Raw genomic sequence first — 23,992 nt, 5'->3', positions numbered from 1 at the left:
CTCAGCAGTGCCACAGGCTGATTGCCTCCATGCCACGCCGCATTGAAGCAGTCATTTCTGCCAAAGGATTCCCGACCAAGTATTGAGTGCATAACTGTACATGATTATTTGAAGGTTGACGTTTTTTGTATTAAAAACACTTTTCTTTTATTGGTCGGATGAAATATGCTAATTTTGTGAGATAGGAATTTTGGGTTTTCATGAGCTGTATGCCAAAATCATCCGTATTAAGACAATAAAAGACCTGAAATATTTCAGTTAGTGTGCAATGAATATAAAATATATGAATGTTAAATTTTCATCATGACATTATGGAAAATAATTAACTTTATCACAATATGCTAATATTTTGAGAAGGACTTGTATGTTATTCAGAATAGAGCACAAATCACAGATCAAAAGTTTAAACTGAGAGAATGTATCATTTTAAGGGAAAAATATGTTGTTTCAAAATTACATGGCGTCAACAAATCCCAAAAAAGTTGGGACAAGTAGCAATAAGTGGCTGGAAAAAGGAAATTGAGCATATAATGAACAGCTGGAAGATCAATAAACACTAATTAGGTGACAACATGGGTATAAAAAGAGCTTATCAGAGTGTCAGTGTCCCTCTGAAGCCAAGATGGTAAGAGGATCACCAATTCCACCATTGTTGCACAGAAAGATAGTGCAGCAATACCAGAATGGTGTTACCCAGCGTAAAATAGCAAAGACTTTCAAGTTATCATCATCAACCATGCATAACATCATCAAAAGATTCAGAGAATCTGGAACAATCGCTGTGCGTAAAGGTCAAGGACGTAAAACTCTACTGGATTCTCATGATTGAAAATCCAACCTGAATACGTTTGCTCAATAAATGCATCATGAGGTTCATTTTCGTGTTCAGCAACAAAGCAGCAGCCAGAGTCAGGATGTCTTAAAGGTTTTGCATGTGTAGGCTGGTCCAGTAAAGTTAACCGGATGAGATCTTGAGGACAATAATTTCATAAATAAAGCAGGTTGGTAAAAAAAAAGAAGAGATGTCTGAATGTTGTGATAGATGCGTTTATACAGACATCACTTAGTTTTAACAAAAGTTGGTTTAGCTTTTTCTGCGATATTTAGTAGAATAAATCTTTTACTCTTTATCTATGAGTAAATGCTCGGGAAATAGGTTCAGATTTTAAGGCATGCATAATTTTTGTATGTGTAATTTTTGTGTTGATTATATTTGCACAACCTATCTTGTTATTAAGAGCAAAACCCAAATTCTATCAGTAACAGAGCAAGTAACGCACAGTTTTGAGTCCAGCTCCACCATGATGAACTCTTTTTATTAGGCCTACCCTGTTATTATTATTGCTTATTTCAGACACTGAAAGTGGGTGGGGGTCCGTTAGTATTACTAACACGGGGGCGGATGATCCAAACTCCAGCAAAGTCCCTCCTACTGGAGCGGTGCCTACGGGTATAAAACCAGTGGGCTCCCCTTTCCTCAGTCTGGTGCAGAAGCTGCGGGGTGGTGGTCCGAACCGCTTAGAGAAGCAGCCACTGAAAGTTGAAACCAGATCTCTCCAAGCTTTAGCTCTACAACCAACGTTACCTTTCCTGTTTTTTTATGCTTGTTTGTATTTAAAAGTTCTTTAAATTTTAAATCAGCATTAAAATCCGTTTTCATCCCCAAAATGACTGGTGGCCCACTGACGGGGTTGCTGGTTGCGTTGTGCATAAGTAGCGCAGTCCACTGCGCGCCGAAGAAGAACAAAAGACAAACGGGTCAGTATCAGGTGTATCCAGAACTGCATGACGCAGCTGCTCTTACTCCAGGTAAGAACAAGGTTAATTTTGTGCCTGAGTTTATGATCCTTTAAAAATGCGCATTGGAATGAACAGTTAAATGTATAATGTGAGTTGTTACATTTATTTTTGAGAAGTATATATGTTTGAAAAAGACAACATTAAACAAAACTAATTGGAACCTTTCTGTGAGGATGATTATCAGCTTACTGTGGACCTTGCAACTATTTCACATTATTACTTTTTAGCCAGCTGTGAGGAGAATGGCAAATCTTACAGACTGAACCAACAGTGGGAGAAACCCTACCTTGGAAGTACATTAGTTTGCACCTGCAATGGAGCAGCAGGCATCAACTGTAAAACAAAGCATGAAGGTCAGACAGAAGTACACCCATCTACGTACTGTCAAAACTTTTTCTTAAAACACTGATAAGAAAAATAAGGCTGCTCAACTGACTCCGATTTTAAATTGGAAAATTTGTACGCACATGCAGGACAAAAATCCAAGAAGGGCTCACAATAACTCTTGATCTTTATGGAATTTCCTCTGTTTTTGTTTTAGCGGTCCAGACCTGTTATGATAAGGACAATGCCCGCACATACCAGGTTGGAGAAAGCTACGAGAGACCAAAAGACGGGTTTATGTGGGACTGCACCTGTGTTGGCTCTGGCAAAATCAGCTGTACCATAGCATGTAGGTTATACTTTGTTTCAAATGCTTACAGTTTCAAACTTAATGTTAAACATGTTCAAATAGCCTGAAGTGATGCTTACACAAATCACGTTTATTAATGCTGCGTGAAGCTGCAGTGCCTCTTAATGTCTGATGTGTGTTCAAGATGCAAAAGCAATATTTCATATTTCAATAATAAACTGTCCGCTTCAATGACATCTTTGAATCCAGAGATCTGCTACGTTTTGTGATTGACAGATCGATGCCATGATAGTGGGAGGTCTTATAAAATTGGGGAAACTTGGCAGAAGCCTCATGAGAGCGGTGAATACATGCTAGAGTGTGTTTGCCTTGGCAACAACAAGGGAGAATGGACATGCAAACCTGTGGGTGAGTGTATCTCCTGGAAACATAGAGTAAGACATTTCAGACTTTATGGTCCCCATCTGTGCTTATCTATTGCTTTACCTTTTATACTGGCAGCTGAAAAATGCTTTGATAGCTATGCTGCATCATCGTTTCTGGTTGGAGAGACATGGGAGAGACCATACCAAGGCTGGATGATGCTGGACTGCACTTGCCTGGGAGAAGGAAATGGACGTATCAGTTGTACCTCAAGGAGTAAGTGCAACCTGAATATGTCCTTAAATAAAGTCACAGTTGGATTTTCTGTAGCAGCTCACTCGCCGTTATTTCCCAACTAGACCGTTGTAACGACCTTCAGACTAGGAGGTCCTACCGAATTGGAGACACCTGGACGAAGACTGACACCAGGGGAAACGCTATGCAGTGCGTGTGCTTGGGAAACGGGAGGGGGGAATCGAATTGTCAAGGACACAGGACAGACCGAGGTGAGTTCTGTCAAAAGTGTTCAGCTAAACACAAAAAGCATTCTCTAACGTTAATCCTTGACATTTACCCATTTAACAATATGTTAACAGGCACAGGTGGAGTTGTAACCCAGACTCTGCTGCATCATCATGTGCCCACCTCCCAGGGAACCTGCCGCACAGACTCCGGTGGCTCATACGTTGATGGACATCGCTGGATCACGAGCCAGGGCAGCAAACAGATGTTGTGTACATGTCTGGGAAATGGAGCCAGCTGTCAGGAGTGGGGTGAGTGCAGGAAAAAAGAGTGAAAAACTTGATTTTCACAAAAATATTGGATACTACTGCACTGCAAACTGAATAAATAAAATTGAATTTATTGAGCAACTTAAGTTTGATTTCTGTCATTTTACGTCTGTGCTTAACAAATTGTTTCTACTCCTGTTTGTGTAGAGGTCAGGAACCAGGCGTATGGTGGTAACTCTAATGGCCAGCCGTGTGTTTTCCCGTTTGTCTTCATGGGAAAGACATACTACTCTTGCACTTCAGATGGCCGCACTGATGGGCAGCTCTGGTGCTCCACAACATCAGACTATGAAAGAGACCAGCAGTATTCCTTCTGTACTGAACAATTTGGTAAGACTGGAAGAGAGATGTTATCTTTATCTTAACCATAATGACTTCATCGAGGCATTGCATTGTGTTGACTTTTGTCTGGTATTGGTAGCCAGATTAGAGCTCAGAAGTAACTGTATTGTTTCTGTTAAAATTGCAGCCATCGTAGTGACACAGGGTGGGAACTCCAATGGTGCCCTCTGCCACTTCCCGTATCTCTACAGTGGTCGCAACTACACAGACTGCACCACAGATGGCCGCCGTGACAGCATGAGGTGGTGTGGTACCACCTACAACTATGATGCGGACCAACGTTTTGGATTTTGCCCCATGGCTGGTTAGTTTGAGTTGTTTGCTGCATGCCAGCTATTTTGCAGGGTGTCCAATAAATGTCTGTTCATGCTAAGCTATGAAGACCTGATGCGAAATATTCTGGGAAACCACCAACTTTATCAGTTGTTGAAAAGTAAGAATATAGAGTTGGTGGGGCTATGGTGGGGTAAGGACTCCATCGGAGCTGTTTTATAACGTTAGGATTACATCCACAAATGTAACACGGCTCTAAACTGAACTGAGGGAACTGTTTGAACTGAACATGCAAGGAGAAAAACATCGTTTATTTTCTTCCTATTATTCCTTATTTTCTTAATTAGCCCATGAGGAGGTATGTACCACCAATGATGGAGTAATGCACCGCGTTGGAGACAAATGGGACAAACGTCATGATGTCATGGGTCACATGATGGAGTGCACTTGCCTGGGAAACGGCCGTGGGGAGTGGAACTGCGTTGCCCACTCAAAGCTGCGAGGTGAGACAACATATGCAATGTAGACTTAAAAATAGGTGCTTTAAAGTCGTCTTGGGGAGATATTCATTTGAAAGTTTTCCAGTTTAGAGGGTGAATATTGTGTTTTTGCTTTTCTTCATTTATTCAGATAACTGTATTGTTGATGGCTTGACCTATGAAGTCAACCAGCAGTTCTCTAAGCGCCACAATGAGGGACACATAATGAACTGCACCTGCTTTGGACAGGGACGTGGATACTGGAAGTGTGATCCTATAGGTTGGTTTGTGTCTGACTGGCTTGAGTTTTCAACACTCAGAATAAATTTTCAAATCCAAACTTCTGTGTCCTACCTGCTCACCACAATCTTTCTCTATTAGATCAGTGTAGGGACCCACAAAACAATGCAATCTATCAGATTGGAGAGCAGTGGGACAAAGTAATCAATAGCTACCACTACAGATGCACTTGCAATGGCAATGGAAGAAGAGAAATGGGATGTGAACCACTGCAGACTTACCCAGGTAAGATAAATTGCTCTTATATAACCAGCAGAATTTAACATTCAGCTGCTTTTGTGATTGCTTTTTTAGTCATGAAATATTATTCATGTCTTCTGGAACACAACTGGATAAGTAATATGTAAAAGAAGAAAGGCCTTATTTGGAATTTCCATCCATGTCATGTGCAATACACATCACACACATCAAATCTTAGCAAACGTTTTAGAAATATATATATATTCTTTTGTCCAAAAATGAGTGGAAAATGAATATGAGTTTTATTGTATTTTATTTTTTGGGTCAGAATTAAATAGCTCCCTGGGTAACAGTGGTATATATTAACAGACATTTAAATCTATACCTTTAATACCTTTTTCTTACAAAAAGAAAAGAAAGTGGGACCTGCCCCCTTTTAGAGTATTTTGTGGTTGCAACCTGAAACTTCACCACTAGATGTCACTAAATCCTATATATGATTCCTTTAGGTTAACTTGGGATTTTCTATTTTGATAACTCACCAAGCTGTTAACAATTATGAATAAACCTAACGCCTGAAAGCTGTATTCAATATTTGTAGGTATTATATCCCCTTAGTTTTATGCAATGGATTTCTCACAAATGCTTATTTCTGGCAGGGTTTATGCTAATTAAGATAGCTATGAGAGCATAATTTGATAAAAACATTCAAGTCCTCCGCATTATATAAAGGAAAAATGATTTATTGGCTGGGCAAAAGAACTGAGAACTTTCTGTCCCTGTTTACATGCGAGTTGCCTAATTTGGTACTTTGAACTGAGTCGAAGAGCAAATGTTGACCTAAATAGGAACAGTTGCGATGCTTATCTCTCCATCAGAGGCAGAAAACTGTTTGTGCTGAGTGGACAAACTGTAAGTCAGTGCAATGTGGTCATAAAGGAAGGGGGGCTAAATAAATGTGATGAACATAGCGCAAAGGTGTCATTTCACACTGTAAGATGTCAGTAGGTGTTGAGCTGGTTTAGCATCGTCTGGTGGTTTGATTCTGGCCCAAAATGCTGAAACGTTTAGTTGTAACTCATCAAAAAGTCCCCAGCTTGCCCCTACTGTCCCTACAGGTCACACTGTCATGTTATTTGCAAGTAATTTTCTTATTGTAAACCACATTTTTATTTTGGGCATTTTTATTGATGTTTCTTCAACCATCTTGTGCCGACACTCCTCAGGCGGCTCCAGGCCCGTCCAGGTGCTTTTAACAGAAGCAGGAAACAAGCCAGACTCCCACCCCATTCAGTGGAACGCTCCACCATCTGCTCATGTTTCCAAGTACATCCTCAAATGGAGACTTGTAAGTCACACTGAGATTTTCAGTCATTTTTTTCCCCTTGTGATGTATTTTAGTTTAAGTCTGTGAGAGTTTATCTAGTTGGTGGTGAAATATTTTGAATGAGGTGGAAGTCTTTGTTGATTTAGTCCAAGGTTTGAGCCAGAGAGTCCATGAACTCTCCCTGATAAAAGAAGGCCCAGCAGAGACTGTACTTCCTGAGGCAACTCAAGAAGTTCAACCTTCCACAGGAGTTGCTGGTCATCTTCTACACTGCCATCATTCAGTCTGTCCTGTCTTCATCCATCTCAGTGTAGTTTGGCTCATCCACAAAACAGGACAGGTCCAGACTGCAACGAATAATCAGGGGCTGACCTTCCCTCCATCCAGGACTTATACAGGTCTAGGGTCAGAAAAAAGAGCTGCAAAAATCTCTGCAGACCCCACACACCCTGCACATAAACTGTTAGAGTTTTACCTTCAGGCCGCCGCTACAGAGCACTGTTTACTAAAAGCAGCCACCACAGAGACAGTTTCTTCCCCCAGGCTGTTTCTCTGTTGAACATTTAATAGAGTACCAAACAACAGCATACAGATGTTGCAAATGCACCTTTTTATTTATATATGTGTATATTTGTATATTGTATATATGTATATTCTGTAATGTAAAAACCAAAAACCAGAGAGCAAAGTGTACCGGAGTCAAATTCCTTGTTTGTTTGTACGAACTTGGCAATAAAGCTGATTCTGATTCTGACAGACAATATACACTGTTCTTCCAGCTAGTTTGCATGCTTTCCTTATGTTTAGGGTTCCTACAATTGTATTCTTCAAGGTTCAAATGATGCATGATAGTTCATTTGGTGTCTCTAACTTAGTCATATGTGTGTGTGAGTGTGTGTGTTTTTTTGTCTCTGTGTTGGCCCTGTGATGGACTAGTGACCTACCCAGGTTGTACACCACCAATCACCTACTGTCTCCTGGGATTTCTTTAACTTTATCACTTACTTTTGAAGAGCTCATATAGTGGCAGTTAGTTTCCTTCAGAGAGCTTATCTTCACCTCTCTGCTCATTTAAAACTTCTCAACAGTGCGAGGCAAAATAAGCTTTATTATCAACAGACTTTGATGCCTTCAGCTCTTTGTCTCTTTTCTCTGTCTTATAGAAAAACAGCCACAGTGCATGGAAGGAGGTCACCATGCCTGGCCACCTTACCTCCTACACCATCAGTGGGTTGCGTCCAGGTGTGACCTACGAGGGTCAGCTGATCAGCATTATGCACTATGGACCACGTGAGATCACGCGCTTTGATTTCACAACCTCCTATGGCTCCTGTAAGTTACCTGCAGGGTTTAACATTCTTTGAATTCCACAAAATTCACGACATTCATTTAAAGAACATTTTTCGTATCCAACTTATTTCAAAAAGTGCAGACATGGGAGGGAGAAACCACCCCACCTCTGCCAGTGGTGGACATGTCTGAGTCAGTAACAGAGATCACCTCAAACAGCTTTGTGGTGTCATGGACCTCGGCTTCTTCTACCATCTCCGGCTTCAGGTTGGAGTATGAGCTCATCGAGGAGGGGGCTAAACCAAAGTACTTGGGTGAGAGTTGTTAACTGCTGCTTAAAGCTTCATAATGACAGATTATGGTATATAAGACCCTCATTGTACATGTTTTTGTATGCTGTGTTTATAAATATAATTATTTCTTCTCATTAATGTGCAGAATCACTGTTACTCAAAAATAAACTGCTATGGAATAAACCCGAAAAGCACATTCATATTAAACTATACACGTTGTGTATGATAACTTTTTATGTGTTCAATTCAACTTTTTTGTGCCTCTTCAGATGTTCCTCTCACCACCACGTCTGTCACCATCACCGATCTTCAGCCTGGCCGCAGATATAACGTCAGTGTGTATGAGATGCCCGAGGGAGACGGACAGCCAAACCTCATCCTGACCACCTCACAGACTACTGGTTGGTACATTCTTCATAACTCACTTTAGAATAGAACAAACTTGATCCATTATTACAAATTTTTTGCATAAATTTCATAATTTCTTTTTTCCTCTGTCAGCTCCTGATACACCCACACTGCATCCTGTGGATGAGGTCACAGAAACCTCCATCCGCATCAGCTGGAGCAGACCTCAGGCTCCTATTACTGGTAAGAACCACCTTTCTGTATGGGTTCATTTGTATGTTAGGGCCATTTATATTTACCAATTGAACTACATGCTTGCAGGTTACCGCCTGGTTTACACACCATCAGAGGAAGGCAGCAGCACCGAGCTCATCCTTCCTGACACAGAGACTTCAGTGACGCTGGTGGACCTTAGTCCTGGACTCCTCTACAACATCAGCATCTATGCTGTGGAGGACAACCTGGAGAGTGAGCCTGTTTCTGTGCGAGTCAATACTGCTGGATCCCCAAGACGAGGTACTCATTAAAAACTGATGCCTTGCAATATGTTGCAAATAAAATTACTGCATAGATGATAAAATTCAGTACTCATGCATGAGGTTTAATTGTTTTTGGTTGTAAGTTTTACTTTAGTAGATTAGATTTAGAAAAACAATTCTCAAAAGGGTGTGGAAGTCTATTAAGACAGGCTGTCAGAGGATAATGTATATGATATAACATCTATAATAACCTTTTCTCGTCTTCATGAAACTGACTATTGACTAACATGTAATTTATGGAGGAGCTGCAAAATATCCTAAGATAAAATCTAAACACTTTGAAGGACAAATGCTTGTGGAGCCAACACCCTAAAGCACTAACACCTCATAAATCCTCAGTACATTGTTTGTAGAAGATCGCCATTTCTTTTACTTCCTTGTGGCTGGGCTGGGAAATCTAACAGGTTCTTTATGCTTGATAAAGAAAAACAGATGTTATAGAAAGGAGTATTATTTTCTTTCCTTGTACTGCTTTAGTATTTACATAGCATTTTCCACCTTGTTTAAGCCAAAATTTGCAAAAGTCTCAACTTGGGAATTGATAAAGTTTTATTGGACTTACCTTTCTGGTTTGGAATTGAAAATGTGTTGACAGTTTCTATTTTAAACTTTAAAATAGTTTTTTTTTTTTCTTCTCGCAATTACAGTTTTGACTAATACGAATATTTTAAAGGTCTTGCAAACATCCTTTAAGAATTAGTGCTAAACAGACATTTTTTCTTAAAAAGTTCAATAAATGTCTTGAGAAAGACCTGATATTTAATTTTTGATGACCAAATCTTTTCCTTTCTACAGAACAGGTCTCAGCTCCAACCGACCTGCAGTTCTACGAGGTTTCAGATACCAGGATCAGCATTACCTGGGCAGGTCCACCCACCGAGGTTACCAGTTACAGGGTGGTCTTCTCACCAATGGGCCAGGATGGCACCGAGCTGCGGCCCCTTCACCTGCCCGGCTCCCCCAACGCATACGCCGAAATCACCCACCTGCAGCCCGGCACACTCTACCGCTTCTACATCTACGCCATCAGAGGCGACGCTGAGAGCCAGCCACTTGTGGGAGAAAAATCTACCAGTAGGAGGCATTTCTTTAAAAAAAAAACTTCCAAGCTCAGTTTTAGGTCCAACAGATTATAAAACACAGATTTACCTTATCACAAGGGTTATATCTTCTGTTCCCCTGCAGAACCTGACGCACCCACAAACGTACATTTCACTGACATTGGACATGACAGCGCTGTGGTCGTCTGGGAGGCACCGCGTGCCGTTGTTACTGGTTTCCGCCTCCTCCTGAGCATTGAGGGCTCCAACCCTGTCGAGAGGAGGATCCCCGGAGTGGTCTCACAGTTCCCTCTAAAGAATTTGCGCCCAGACACACAGTACACAGCAGAGCTGTACTCTGTGCAGAATAATGTGCCGAGCGAGGGCATCACTACATATTTTACTACTGGTCTGTAGAAATAGATGAAGTCTTTCACACCAGTCTAGAATGTCTTTTTTGCAGAGCCTTTAACCCTGTCATATCTTGTTTCTAGCTCCTCGGATGGGAAACGCTCCTCCTTTCAGCACAGAGATCACAGACACCTCCATCATTATTACCTGGATACCTGTCCGCAGATTCAGCTACAAGGTAGTTTATTACAGCTTCGCGCCGAAAACCAAAAACTTTAACCTTTTTCATAGATCAATGAAAAGTTAAATCTTAATGTTTAATGTAAGGTGATAAAGCCATAAAAATCTTTTAAATATGTCTTTGATTCATCAGGCAGACATTAATCTTGTTTAATAAAATAATTTTTTCCACAAGATTAGTTGTTTGCTGAAATCTCAGTAGCTTATGGCGCTGCCTCCAGTTGTGAGCAGATGTCAGATCCTGTTCTGTGTTTTAGGACTATAGTCTGATCGCAATGCCTTTTCTCTTCAGCTTTCTGTGCTCCCCAGTGAGGAAGGCGAGTCTCCTAGAGAGGAGACCTCTGACTCTGGGCGTATTGACATTGGTGGTCTGATCCCAGGAACTCAGTACACCTACAGCATTCAGCCCATTTTCAACGGCCGCAACCGTGGAAACCCCATCACCCGCAACGTTGTAACCAGTGCGTCTGTATTTTATTTGATTGGAGGAAAAAATACACCCATGATAACGACTCAACATGAATCTTTTACAATCAGAATGATGTAATGCTTATGTGAGCCAGTGCTGCATTGTTTAAACAATTTGGCAGGAGTTTTTGCAAGACCTTACACCTGCATATAATTAGTGTCATCGTCTTCTTTTCTCTTGTGCAGGTTTGTCTCCTCCCACTGACCTCAGAGTGGTGTCCAACCCCCACACAGGAGATCTAACCGTCTACTGGGTAGCCTCCAGAACACCAGGTAAATATTGACTGTGCCCCCCACGCACTGCCAGTCTGTTGAATGGTGCCAAGTCTAGACCTTGTGTTTTGATCCCTCACCACCCTGCCAACCAACCAGGACAAATGTCTCTTTTTGGTATTACTTCTTTCTCATAATGATTTGACAATATGTCCGACCTTTTAAAAATCAGTTACCCCCTATTCTCTACAGGGATCTCTGGCTACAGAGTAACAAGCACGCCAACCAGTGGCCACAGAGGGAAGTTTTTAGAGGAGTTTGTTGCATCGAATCAGAACACGTGCCTTCTAGAGAACCTCAATCTGGGTGTGGAGTACAACATCAGCGTGTTCACTCTCAAGGGCGAAGTGGAGAGCGTACCAGTGTCCACTGTGATCACCCCAGGTAGAGTCACCAGGAAGGCATCTTTGTATTTTAAACACACAGAGCTGCACCAATAAGAAGTGTGTGGTTAGTAAGTAGCTTGGTCTAGTTTTAAAAGCAAATAAAGCTGTATTAGTCTATCTTTGTGCAAAAGTTCCAGCCCTAAGTGGGTCAAGCAGGACGTTCAACAGAATTGGGGGAGCCATGGTGCTAACATGTCTCTATACTTTCCTTCCAAAATGCCAGACTTCCTATTATCTTTTAAAAGGCTCTTGATAAACACTTTTTCAGACTTTCTGCAGGTCCGTCAAAGTATTTCTTTGGACTCTGGACACTTTCCGCCCAGTTCTTTTACCCGGGCTGTGTCAGGAAGTGTCAAGACTAAATAAAAATATTTTGCTGAAGAACAGTACCTGAAAGTTATATTTTTAAGAATCAGGGGAAAATCAACACATCTATAAATAATTATAAGAAAGGCTGACCCCTTAGAAACCTAATATTTAGAAATGAAGAATAAATCAACTTTTTTGTCTTATCTTTTGGTAAATACAATAATCTCGGCAATTTAAAAAACTGCTGTTTTGCCACATTTGCATGTTAGTTGTTTTCCATTTCATTGAAGGACTAGGTTTATTAAAACCTGCTGAAAACTTTTGCCAGACATGGAATTAAACTGCTGTGCTAAAAGCAAGTTATCTGACATGCTTTAACCATATATTAGTGTGTGGCGTCAGATGGGTTAATTAAAGCACAACTATCCAATGCCACCCTAAATGACTGTAACTGCTATCACTATCTGGTATTAACAATATCAGTGGTTGAGCTGTGAAATGCATGAAAATCACAGTTAATACATGATGCGCTCAAACTTACCAGCATGGCCAATGACTTTGCCTGCATTTTTATTTGTAATTGATGGGTTTTATTTCATCCTGTTGTTATCTGGAATGGCTTCTGTTACATTGTACATCTCTGAATGCTTTAATTGGAATGACAAGTTGCTGATGTAATTCTAATTTACTTTCTGTCTAATTTTGCCTGTGCTTTGGAACTGGTCTAACCCTTTTTAGAAATCCCCACCCCAACTCACATTGACTTTGTCGATATTACTGACACCACCATTGGCCTGCGCTGGATCCCTCTAAACTTTACCGCCATCACTGCTTACCGAATAACGGTAGTAACCTTAGGCGAGAGCGTGCCCATCTTCCAAGATATGGTGGAGGCGTCTGCCGGTTACTACGTGATTCAAGGCTTGGAGCCCGGCGTGGACTATCACATCAGTATCGTCACTGTTACAGAGGAGGGAGAGAGCAAGTCGACCACATACACAAAGCAAACACAAGCTGGTGATTTCGTTTTTTCCACTAAGTCAGAGGGAAGGGCTGGGAAGCTGATATTAGAGACATAACAACCCACTGTGCATTTTCTTTCTTTGACTTCTGTGTCAATTTTTATTCACAAATACTGATAAGTGGCAAAATTAGATTTATTCTTTTTACTGAATCAAACTAAAAAAATCATATGCACTTTGTCACAATAAACTATAAACATGCCAAATGTCTTCTTTAACTAAAGTTTTCTCCAAATATAACCTGCAGTCTTTCATTCTTCCAGCTGTGCCAGCTCCAACTAACTTACAGTTTGGAGGTGTGGGTCCAGACCACATCCGAGTGACGTGGGCCATCCCCAACATAGCCACTCCGAGTGAAATATCTCGTTTCGTAATTCGCTACCACCCCGTGAACCTGGACGATGACATCAAGGAAGTCAATGTTGGTGGTGCCACTAATACCTTCCTGTTGCAGAGTAAGAAAGACTTTCGCCTACAGTGTCTGTTAGGAGACAAAATTCATTCAGTTTCAGTGTTAGGAAATTCTAATTATTTCTCATCTTTTTTATAAAGACCTGCAGCCTAACACAGAGTATCGTATCAGTGTTGTCTGCGTCTACGGTGAACGAGAGAGTGAACCAGCTACAGGGACTCTGAGAACAAGTGAGTATTATGCTGATCTCATCACAAGGTGTCTTTTGAAGGTGTGAACATCCAGCTTAAGTTCTGTCAGTGGTCTTACATTGGTCTTGGTCAGTAGTTCTCTGGGCTATTTAAGGGTTTGTCTGAGAATTTTTGTGGACCTTAACTGCTGTTAGCTGAAAACTTTACAGACATTAGATAAACAGCTGAAGGATGATACATTTTCTCAGGATTCCTGACATTCTGTCAGGATTTTTTCCCCTGTTATGTAAAGACATAACTTTTAGATATTGTTTATCTGCTAAGGATAATTTCTAGGGATATGTTTTAAGCCTGTAATTTATTCTTTTCTTTTCTATTGTGCAAATGTATTAATATTTTTAAGAAGAGCAAAACGGAAAACTTTGAAAGAGCCTCAGAGATTTCAAAACTGTTTTATTGGAAACAATTTATAAAGAGATAAGAACATGTTAGAAATGTGCACAGTATTGTACACTATCAAATAAAAAATAATAAGTGGACTGCCATGTTTTAAAGACTATAAATTAGAACAAAATAGAAGCATTAAATATGGATACCAATAAACTGCTGTATTAAAAAGCAGGCTGATCATCTAGCACAATCTATTGTATTAAAATATATTTATGTCATTACATTCTAGTTTTACAACATGTTTTCTTGATGTACTGAACACATGTTTTAGATTTTCTTCCAGATTTCTGTTTGGTTTTACACTGACTCACAATTCAGCTCAGTTTCCAAAACCTTCTCTCCAGCTCTGGACTCACCGACTGACCTGCAGTTCACCAACATTCGGACCAACTCCTTCACTGCTCACTGGCAGGCTCCACTGTCCCACTTCACCGGTTATCGAATCCGCTACCAGAAGACAAGTGGTGGGCGAGCCAAGGACGAGAGGCTACCCCCAACCAGGAACCATTACACTTTGACCGGACTGGAACCCGAGGCTGAGTACATGATATATGTGTACGCTGTCAGCAACAGTCTGGACAGTCAGCCTCTGACTGGAACGCAAGCCACCAGTGAGTTCCTTCACCGGTCTCTGCTTTAATGTCTTTTTATTAAGTGGGATTCTGCAGATTGAGCCTTTAATCCTGTAATATGGTTGATGTAATTCCCTCACTCCTTTTTCTACCGATGACCTTTAGTCTCCGATGCACCCACTGATCTTGAGGTAGCGTCATCCACACTTAACAGCATCACCATCCGTTGGGACGCCCCCTCTGTTGAAGTAAAGAACTACAGGATCACCTATGGAAGCACAAGTGTGTAGTTAAACTCAAATTTTGGTCCAAACTTCACAACAGTGCAAAGTTCCACAGCAGCATTTGATTTATTTGCTTTTAGGTGGTGAATCTCCTCAGGAGTTCACAATCCCAGGCAGCCAGACCTCTGCCACCATCACTGGGCTGCAGCCAGGCACTGACTACATCATCACTGTTTATTCTGTTACTGCACGAGGAGACAGCCCTGCCTCCAACAGACCTGTCTACATAACACACAGAACTGGTACAATGATACTGATAAAAAATATTACATTTTATGAAGTGACTAGTATCTGATTGTTAGAATGGATCTAAAGGTTGTCATTAATTCCTGTTTTCTTCAGATACCGAGCCTCCCATTGATATGAGGGTCACCGATGTGACTGACAACGGCATTAAAGTGCTCTGGTCTCCAGCTCAGAGTGCAGTCAAAGGCTACAGAGTCACAGTTGTCCCCAAGAATGGTTTGGGACCTTCCTACTCTGAAGTAGTGGCTCCTCGTAAGTTATGATTTTATGTAACATTCTTAAGCATTTAAGGTATTTTTTCCCTCAGAATTAACCTATTTTATCTTTTATCCATTGCAGATTTGACAGAAAGGAGTTTCACAGGTCTGATGCCCACTATTGAGTATGTTGTGAGCGTTAATGCCTTGGGCAGTAGTGGACAACCCTCTTCCCCTGTGGTAGAGAATATTGTCACTGGTTAGTTTAAGTCCGATATCCAAAAACTGACACAAGAAAAAGACTGCTTTGATAAAACAAATGTGTTGCATGCTCCTAAGAAGCTTTGCTGTAGTTACCAAATTAATTTGTAAATAAACTATTCTCCTAATTTCAGTGATCAGAGCACATCTAACAAAAAAAAAAAAACAATGTAATCAGTTAAAAGCATTTTAAGCCATAAACTATATGCAGAAGTTCCTGTTTTCTTAGTGTTAGTTTTTTAAACAGACATTACACCTTTGATTACTTTTGTGCAGTACACTGATATGCAGTAGAACATGCTTTGTCAGTGAGGTATGTAAACAAAGTCCTCAAGAATGATAAAATCCAAGAATCCTTACTCCATGAGTGGCAATATTTAATTTAAATTAAAGCCATTAGAGACTAGATTAGCTCCAGTGCAACAAGCTGGGGAAAAAAAAACTGATTTATAGTTCTTAGTCACCACAAGTAACATCGTAAAACCATGATTTTGAGGATACAGCCTCTGCAACGGTAAAACTAGACAAATACTTTGAGAAAGACTTTTTAAAGAGAAGTTGTGTTAATTGTTTTTCCAGAAACCGGAAATTTTACCGGTTCTAATAAAATAGGTGATAAACAAAATGAATTAAACGTGAAGCTTTGTTTCATTCAGCTTTCCTCACTGTCTGAGAAATGTTCATGCACTGTTATAAGTGTCCGCCTTCTTGGAGCCGAAAGGAATATTTCTTCTTTTTTCTTTGTTGCAGCCATGGACCATCCCAAGGATCTGATCTTCTCTGACATCGACTCCACCTCCATGCGCATCACGTGGGACAGCCCTGACGGCACTGTGACGTCTTACCGCGTCTTGTACTCCAGCTCCGAGGAGGGCGAGAGAGAACTACGCCCAGCCCCTCAAGGTGATCAGGACAGCGCTGTGCTTAGAGGTCTTCGTCCCGGGACTGAGTATACCGTGAAGGTCATCGCCCTGAACAACCGGACTCCTAGCACACCATTAGTGGGAACCCAAGCAACAGGTAGAAATTTATGAAACACAGGCCTATTATTGACTCAGTTAAATGTGAGTTTAATATTTGCAATGGTAACTCTGTTTTAGTAATCCCTGCGCCGACTAACATGGTGGTCTCAGATGTCGGCCCGTCTGTCTTCACGATTTCTTGGCGGGCTCCAAATGCCGACTTGACAGGCTATCGTGTGGTCGTCTCCACCAAGAACATTAACAGCCCCCGCAAAGAAATGAACGTTGCTCCAGATACCACTCGTGTTGTTGTACCAGGGCTTATGGTAAACAATGTTCTTTTTCATGTATAAATACTGAAATACATACATTTTATCCAATGGGTACATATTAGTAATATGTCTCCGTACTCTAGGTTGCAACGACATATCAGATACAGGTCTACGCCTTGAAGAACTCTGTCACCAGCAGACCACTGGAAGGAGAGACAACCACACAGGAAGGTCTGTAGCTTCACCATGTCCTAAAATATATTCATCATTTGCTTCCCAAGAGGAAGACTTTTTTTAAAATCTTTTGTATTAGTCGTTATCAATTGTGTTGTTTATAATTTCAAATGATCTTTCAATTGGTCTTTCTTTTTGGCTTTGTCTGCTTATCCCAAAGAGCCACAGATGCCCTGAATGGAAAGATTGGTGGAGGAATTAATTCCACAAACTTTATTTCCCCAGTTGTTATCTTCTTTCCTCTGAAAGCACTTTTACCCCAGTGCTTCTGTATTTTCTCACAGTTAAAAAGGAGGGGTTCCTTCCCACTCTCGACACATGCTTGCTCAGGATGAGGGATTCCTGCAAAGTGAAAAACTTAATGCTATTGGCTGAATTTCCTTAGATGCATTTAATGATCAATGAATCTGACTTTTTTTTTTTTAAACTGGTCTCAATTACACCGCAACTAATTAGATCTGAATCTGACAATTCAATTGGATTGAAATGAATTAGAAAAATCTGCACTGAATTTAGGCCAAATTAGATTCAATAGATCTGATATGAATTGGAGTTGTTTTTCTTGTAAATTACTTTGATATGACTTGTTGCGAGTTAGTGCTAAAAAATAAACTACTATTACTCGCAGGTTATGGGTATTTGGCCTCTATAAAAGATTACGAGAAAGTTAGGCATCTTGGAAGCCAAATAAAAAGAAATGAAATTGTCACATTTGTTTAGTTTACTGATCTGTTTGTAATTTGGTCAATCCAGAGATTAGTGCTCCTCGCCGTGTGCGCATTTCTGATGTGAAGGATACCTCTTTAACTCTGTCCTGGCGCTCCAAGATGGAGACAATCACTGGTTTCCTCCTCGAAGCTACGCCTATGAGTGGTTCTCATGACACCATCAGAAGGACCATCCCAGAAGATACAACCACCTACACTTTGAGCGGTAGACCTCAACTCTCAACTAAACAAACTAGTGATTTGTTATGTATACTGTAGGTCTTGCTTCATAGTGTGCATTTGTGTGTTTTTCAGGTCTGCAGCCTGGCACTTTGTACTCTATTAACTTGTACACACTGAATGGAAACACAAGGAGTGCTCCGTTTACTCTCAGGGCTGAAACAGGTATAAAACAAGTCTGTGTGCCCAACAGTTATCTTTTAAACCTTCTTCAGAAAGTACATGTATCAGTGTGGTGACTTTACATAAAAATTGCCTTCTGCCGACACTTGAGCTTTACAGTTACATATACAATACTTACTGTACGGCTATAAAGGGGTGAATAAGAAAAGAAAAAAAAAAACATTTTCATTTGTTGTGTAGAAAAATAGATGAAAGAAACTTAATACTAAGTGTGTTAGTAGATGGAAAGATTTGAATTACACTAATGATCACAGGAATAACACAAATAATTTCTGGTAAAACTTTAGTTGATTTATTTGAATTATGGCTTCCCTTTTTAAGCCAAACATAACAGTTTTTAACCAAGGTTTAAGATTGTCAGTGTCAAACGTAAGTGTCATAAGCTACTGACTCGTGTCTGCAATTCATGGACACTGCCTTGACAAACCTGCCCTGACAGGGCAATTATATTTTTTAGTATAAATTAAATCATCATTTTAGGAAATCTAAAACACCGTATGTTCAGATACCTATCAAACAAACCAGAAGTATTGTTTTGTCTTCACAGTTAAACCTGTGGTCCAGGCTCCCACTGGCCTCTGGTTTACAGCTTTGACCCCCACCTCTATCTCCTTCAACTGGCAGCCACCTCCCACACAAATCACAGGATACTACATCACCTACGAGGAGACCGGAAGTGGCCCACGGGAACTCAACCCACAACCCCACGCTGGCCAAAACTACGCCACCATAACTGGTACATCCAAACATCTCTCGTTCAACTTACCCCTAGTTCACACTGACTCCATCATCCGTGTGTTTTGCTCTCCATTGCAAATAGAAGCCATTCTAATCAATGCGGTACTTCACACTGGCTCTAGTTGTCGGTCAGAGATATGGATTGAGTCTATTTTTGACAGATGATGGAGAACAAACGCAAGAATTTCAAAAGGGGTATAATTCACTGACATTGTCAGATGCATAAACATATCCTAAAACGCATCCAGTATCTATTGTTGTGCAACAGATGATGGAACAGACATGTAGTGAGAGTGAATTAGGGGTAATATGACTTAATTTCAGAGTTACAGAGTATCAAAAGCTTCTTAAAATCGCCACCCTTTGTATTTTTTAATAATGTAATCATTCACTTATGAATTACCTCTGACTGATTTATATTTTCTCGGTTCAGGTCTGAGACCAGCCACAGAATATATCATCAAAATCATTGCCATCAAGAACACAGAGGAGAGCCAGCCTCTTGTGGAAAAGATTAGGACTCGTAAGTATTCAGAAAATTTAACTTTTATATTATATACAAAGTGGTTACAGGAAAATGGGTTGAAAAATGTCAGATTTGAGCCGCTGCTTTCATTTGCCCAAATGCTTTTTTTTTTACTCTAGGAACCCTTTAGTGATGCAGCATTTGTCTCCTAAAACCATAATACATATTTTTATTTTGAATGTCTTCAAAAATGTCATTCAAAATATCTGCATGTGTTTGTAATGGTACATTATTAAACATTTTTTTGAGTTTTAGTACAAAGCTGCATATGTGCTGCCTCCTGTGTGGCTGAGATATCTTACAGCAGCTTTACTGCAGCTCCTCCTCGTCTAACCTGCTTGCCCTAACCCCGTTTTTCCCGCCCAGAGCAAGACTCCATGCTTCCCCTGCCTCTGCCCCCAACATACCGCCCCGGGGTTACTGACAAGCTGGATGTGCCTGAAACTGACTTAGACAACCTAGTCCAGTTGGCAGGAGCCAACCAAGATGTAGATGGGGGTCAGAGCCAGCATGTGGAGTACACAGAGTTTAACAACAATGGAGGCAACCCACAGTCTCCCAGTGAGCAAGTCCGTGAGCCCCTGATCTTTGTTCCCCTCCCTGATGCAGAGGGCCGTAGACAGCCTGTTGTGAAGCTCAAAGTTCCCATTGGATCCTCACTTTTTCACGAGACAGGAGTTCCACAAGAAGCCCAGACTCAAACCAGTATCTCCTGGAAGCCTTATAGGCAGAGCAATGCCTACCTGCTGTCCTGTAATCCCCTCACAAACAGAAATGAGAAAATGTTCCAGGTAAGAAGTGAGACCCAAAGCTTTAAGTCAAAACCGCATGTAGCCTGAACCCTGTTACTCATTTCAAATGCAATCGTGTCTCAATATATAGGCCCGGCTGCCGGGCACAGCCACCACTGCTACCCTGATAGGACTCACCCCAGGAGCAAACTATAATGTGATTGTGGAGGCACTGTTAGGAGCACTCAAACACAAGATTCTGGAGCAGGTCGTCACAGCTGGAAACACAAGTAAGGTTACTGGGTGTGTCTTCCATGAATGGCTGGGAAATTTAGACTCCAAATAAGACAGATTGAGAGAGAAACTGCAACAATAATACACTGCAAGAAACTAAAACATGTAACTATGGTGGATGTTACTCCCACCTCTTGCATCAGTAAAAAGCATGAATACAGCATCACTAATCAGTTTGGGAAAAATGTGCCACAGAAACAAGTTCATTGTAGTCATTAGTACAGGAATATTATTGAGCCCTCAGTAATTTGTCTTTGTTTTTTGTTTTTTTATGAAAATCTCAACGAGCAATCTTGGGCAAAATATTATGAAAACTAAAACTGATTCTTTTATTCTTCTTACAAGAAAAAAATATTAGAACATTTTAAAACAACTTCTTTGAATAATATCTTTTTTAGGGGTGCACTGATTATAGTTTTCTGGCCGATCACTGATCTTTAAAAAGCCTGACCTGATTCCAATTTCGGATGATTTGTTTTATAACTGACATTGTCAGGCGTTATAAGGTCACAATACACCTTCAATGTTCTAATCTTATTTTGTTGAAAAACATTAAATACAAACTTGTTTTAAATGCACATGAGGTAGTGCTCTTAAATATAAATGAAAAGTTTAGAGCATTGCAGTGCCTTTAGTCTTTCATTTTTCCACATTTAAAAAACAAACAAAACTTGCACAACAGGTTAAACAAGTAGATAAGATCAGTGGATAAGATCTGCTTCACGTGTAAGCATCGGCCGATCGCCGATTACCCAAAATTAAGGCAATCGGGACTGATCAATCGGTGCACCCCTAATTGTTTTATTTAAGCAGATGTGTACAGAAAGTTAAAAAGCAGTTGCTGCTATTTTTTATTTTATTTTACTTGTCATAATAGGGTTCAGCACATTAACACGGAGGCTTTAGGTGCATATATCCTCCATTAGGCTCTAATTCGGTACATGTTGATATTTAAGAAAATTAAACATTTGAGGAAGATTTGTAGTTCCACCCCTGAGCTTTAACAGGGTTCTGCTGAACTAATAAACCTAAAATCATCACGACTGTGTATATGAGAAGAATGTGTTTGATATAAAAATGATAGCCAAATGTTGAAATGTTAATGAAGGTTAATTTTGTCAAAGTTACTGGAATCCCTAGTTTTAGAAATGCCACAGAAATATTAGAGTATTCAATTAGAGTTTGAATCTAATTTTGAAATGCAGCAGTCTTCAAGCAATTAAACCTAACTGAAAAATATCCCTTGGAATGGAAGAATATTAAAGCTAACCATGAAAATAAATTTATGACAATCTTTCATCAGAATTATTTTGCTTGCTTAGATATCCAGTGTCATACTATTGAAAATGACACCTTATTACAAAGCAAGCTACAAATGTGATGCTGACTTCAATACATTTTCATAAAGTTCATCCCAATCTTCCGCCAGTACCGAGTGGAGTTCCCACCACCAAAGACCCATGTTACGATGCCTTCACTGCCACCTACCATGATATCGGTGATGAATGGGAGCGCATGTCCGAGACAGGTTTCAAGCTGTGGTGCCGGTGCCTGGGTGGCGGCCACTTCAGATGTGATTCATCCAGTAAGTTTTGTGGATAAACACATATGAACATAACAAAATATGTTTTACTTGAAATCTGCAATGGTTTGTCTCATATTACAGAATGGTGTCATGACAACGGCGTCAATTATCGCAATGGAGAGCAGTGGGATCGCCGCGCTGAGAATGGACACTTGATGAGCTGCACTTGCTTGGGAAAAGGCAAAGGAGAATTTAAGTGTGAACCACGTAAGGCATCTTTCATATCCAGAGAAATTTTCTGATGTTGTTGTGAAGTTTAAATTGCAGGTGAATTTTAATGTGCATGCCTGTTGACACAGATGCGTCAGTGTGTTATGATGCTGGCAAAACCTACCAGGTGGGCAGCGAGTGGCAGAAGGAGTACTTGGGCAAAATCTGTACCTGCACTTGCTATGGAGGACAACAGGTTAGATACATCTTATTTGTGGTAAAGTTAAAACGAGCCTTTTAATGTGCAACTGTGCATGTTTGTTTCTCACAGGGATGGCAGTGTCAGAACTGCCACACACCAGGTGCTGATGCTGATACCAGCCTGTTGCAGTCTGTGAGATATGGAGAAAACACGCTTCGAAAAGTGAGTGGAATACCATTTTTATTACATACATAGAAATATGTGTTTATTATCTTTAAGTTGCCCCACTGTTTGCATTTAAATCTTTTTACTGTTATTTTCCAGAATATCCATTGCCCCATTGAGTGCCTCCGACCTGAACTGCTAGCGGATGGAATTGCTCCTCAAAATTCTCAGAAATAAATGCTCGTTGGGTCGCATGACTCCTGCTTTCGCTCCGTCACCGCCTCAGTTGCTGCACTGTCTTACCTTCTAGAAGCCATGGTATTAGTGTGACTGCATTATCACTTTTTCTGTTACGTTCATGTAGTTTACTGCCCTGCTGTCTGATCAGTCCAGATCTTTCTCAAGCCAGTCAGTTCAGTGTTAAAAACACCTGCCTAATGCATTCTTCACCATACTTGGATTAGACTTTGAAGTGAAGGTACTCAAGACCAATTACAGGTAAATGTATATAAGGTTATAAAGGCTACCTGTCCAACTGGCATTTGTTTTCTGTGGACATTTCTTAAATCTGTTCCTTATAAAACATCAGAAAAAAAAGCACAGTGTTCAAGAATGCCAAGTGATTAATGTTTAATTTCCCATGAGCATCTTGTCAGCCTGTTCTGTAGCCCTTCTTTTTAAGGCTGAAAGCTTGCACTGTGTGAGATTGACAAACGCTATCTGCCTTTTTTCCAGTTCATCCCTTTAATGGCAATTTTCGAATGTTTAAACTAGGATGCGAGAATGTGAACTGTTCTATTTTTGTACTTTGTCGGTGCCAATGTTGTTTCGGTCTTTGACAAAAGTCCCTTATTTTAATAAAGCTGGAGAGATTCTAAATTGTGAACATTGTGTTTTGTGTGCATTTAATATTAATCCATGCCATATTTTTATTTCTAAGTAAAATCAAATTAGAGGCATAACCAGTCAGTTTTATAATTTTTTTTCCCCCAAATAGTTTACATGGTTTAAAACTAAAAATATTTGTGCAAAAAAAAAAAAACTTTTACTGCTGCAAAAATAACCTTACAGTTCTCTTTATACACAAACATATAAAATTAATGATGGCTCATAGTTTTAGATTTCAAGCAAACGGTGTTATTGTAAATATTGCTGTTCTGCATAGGGGAACTGCATAACAAGCTGATATTAGCTGGATAATTAGTTGAGCAACCTCGGCTAGCCTGCAGTCAGCTGCTTAACAGTCGTTTTGCTCGTAGGTTTCAAACTTTAGTTTTAAAACAGCATCAACATTAGAGGGCGCTACTTTAGTTTCCTAACAAAGACTGACTGTCTCTTTATT

General features: G+C 40.3%; 1 protein-coding gene across 2 annotated transcripts; it reads left to right on the top strand.

Moving 5' to 3' along the window:
* The first annotated feature begins 1,493 nt into the window (after nucleotides 1-1,493).
* On the top strand, nucleotides 1,494-23,536 carry fn1b (fibronectin 1b). Of its 2 annotated transcripts, XM_047362459.1 has the most exons (46): nucleotides 1,494-1,809; nucleotides 2,028-2,153; nucleotides 2,342-2,473; nucleotides 2,711-2,842; nucleotides 2,936-3,073; nucleotides 3,157-3,303; nucleotides 3,394-3,570; nucleotides 3,736-3,918; nucleotides 4,058-4,234; nucleotides 4,551-4,706; nucleotides 4,834-4,962; nucleotides 5,064-5,207; nucleotides 6,389-6,510; nucleotides 7,653-7,821; nucleotides 7,917-8,093; nucleotides 8,342-8,473; nucleotides 8,574-8,663; nucleotides 8,742-8,936; nucleotides 9,755-10,033; nucleotides 10,145-10,408; nucleotides 10,494-10,588; nucleotides 10,883-11,051; nucleotides 11,245-11,331; nucleotides 11,524-11,715; nucleotides 12,765-13,043; nucleotides 13,312-13,503; nucleotides 13,601-13,690; nucleotides 14,446-14,712; nucleotides 14,839-14,955; nucleotides 15,038-15,199; nucleotides 15,300-15,455; nucleotides 15,543-15,659; nucleotides 16,412-16,681; nucleotides 16,762-16,949; nucleotides 17,039-17,126; nucleotides 17,883-18,062; nucleotides 18,152-18,241; nucleotides 18,807-18,995; nucleotides 19,431-19,520; nucleotides 19,890-20,314; nucleotides 20,406-20,544; nucleotides 21,978-22,133; nucleotides 22,215-22,340; nucleotides 22,433-22,539; nucleotides 22,615-22,707; nucleotides 22,810-23,536. In XM_047362459.1, exons 1-46 carry the CDS (start codon nucleotides 1,668-1,670, stop codon nucleotides 22,885-22,887), a joined length of 7,353 nt encoding a protein of 2,450 aa, XP_047218415.1. In that variant the 5' UTR covers nucleotides 1,494-1,667; the 3' UTR covers nucleotides 22,888-23,536. The 2 variants fall into 2 exon arrangements, with proteins under 2 accessions (XP_047218415.1, XP_047218416.1); XM_047362460.1 differs by lacking the exon at nucleotides 12,765-13,043.
* Nucleotides 23,537-23,992: the final 456 nt, after the last annotated feature.

The sequence above is a fragment of the Girardinichthys multiradiatus genome, chromosome 4, assembly GCF_021462225.1.
Source record: "Girardinichthys multiradiatus isolate DD_20200921_A chromosome 4, DD_fGirMul_XY1, whole genome shotgun sequence".
In the NCBI taxonomy this organism is placed as follows: Eukaryota; Metazoa; Chordata; class Actinopteri; order Cyprinodontiformes; family Goodeidae; genus Girardinichthys; species Girardinichthys multiradiatus.
The sequence above is the reverse complement of the archived record's forward strand: the minus strand, read 5'-3'. Positions and strand labels throughout refer to the sequence as shown.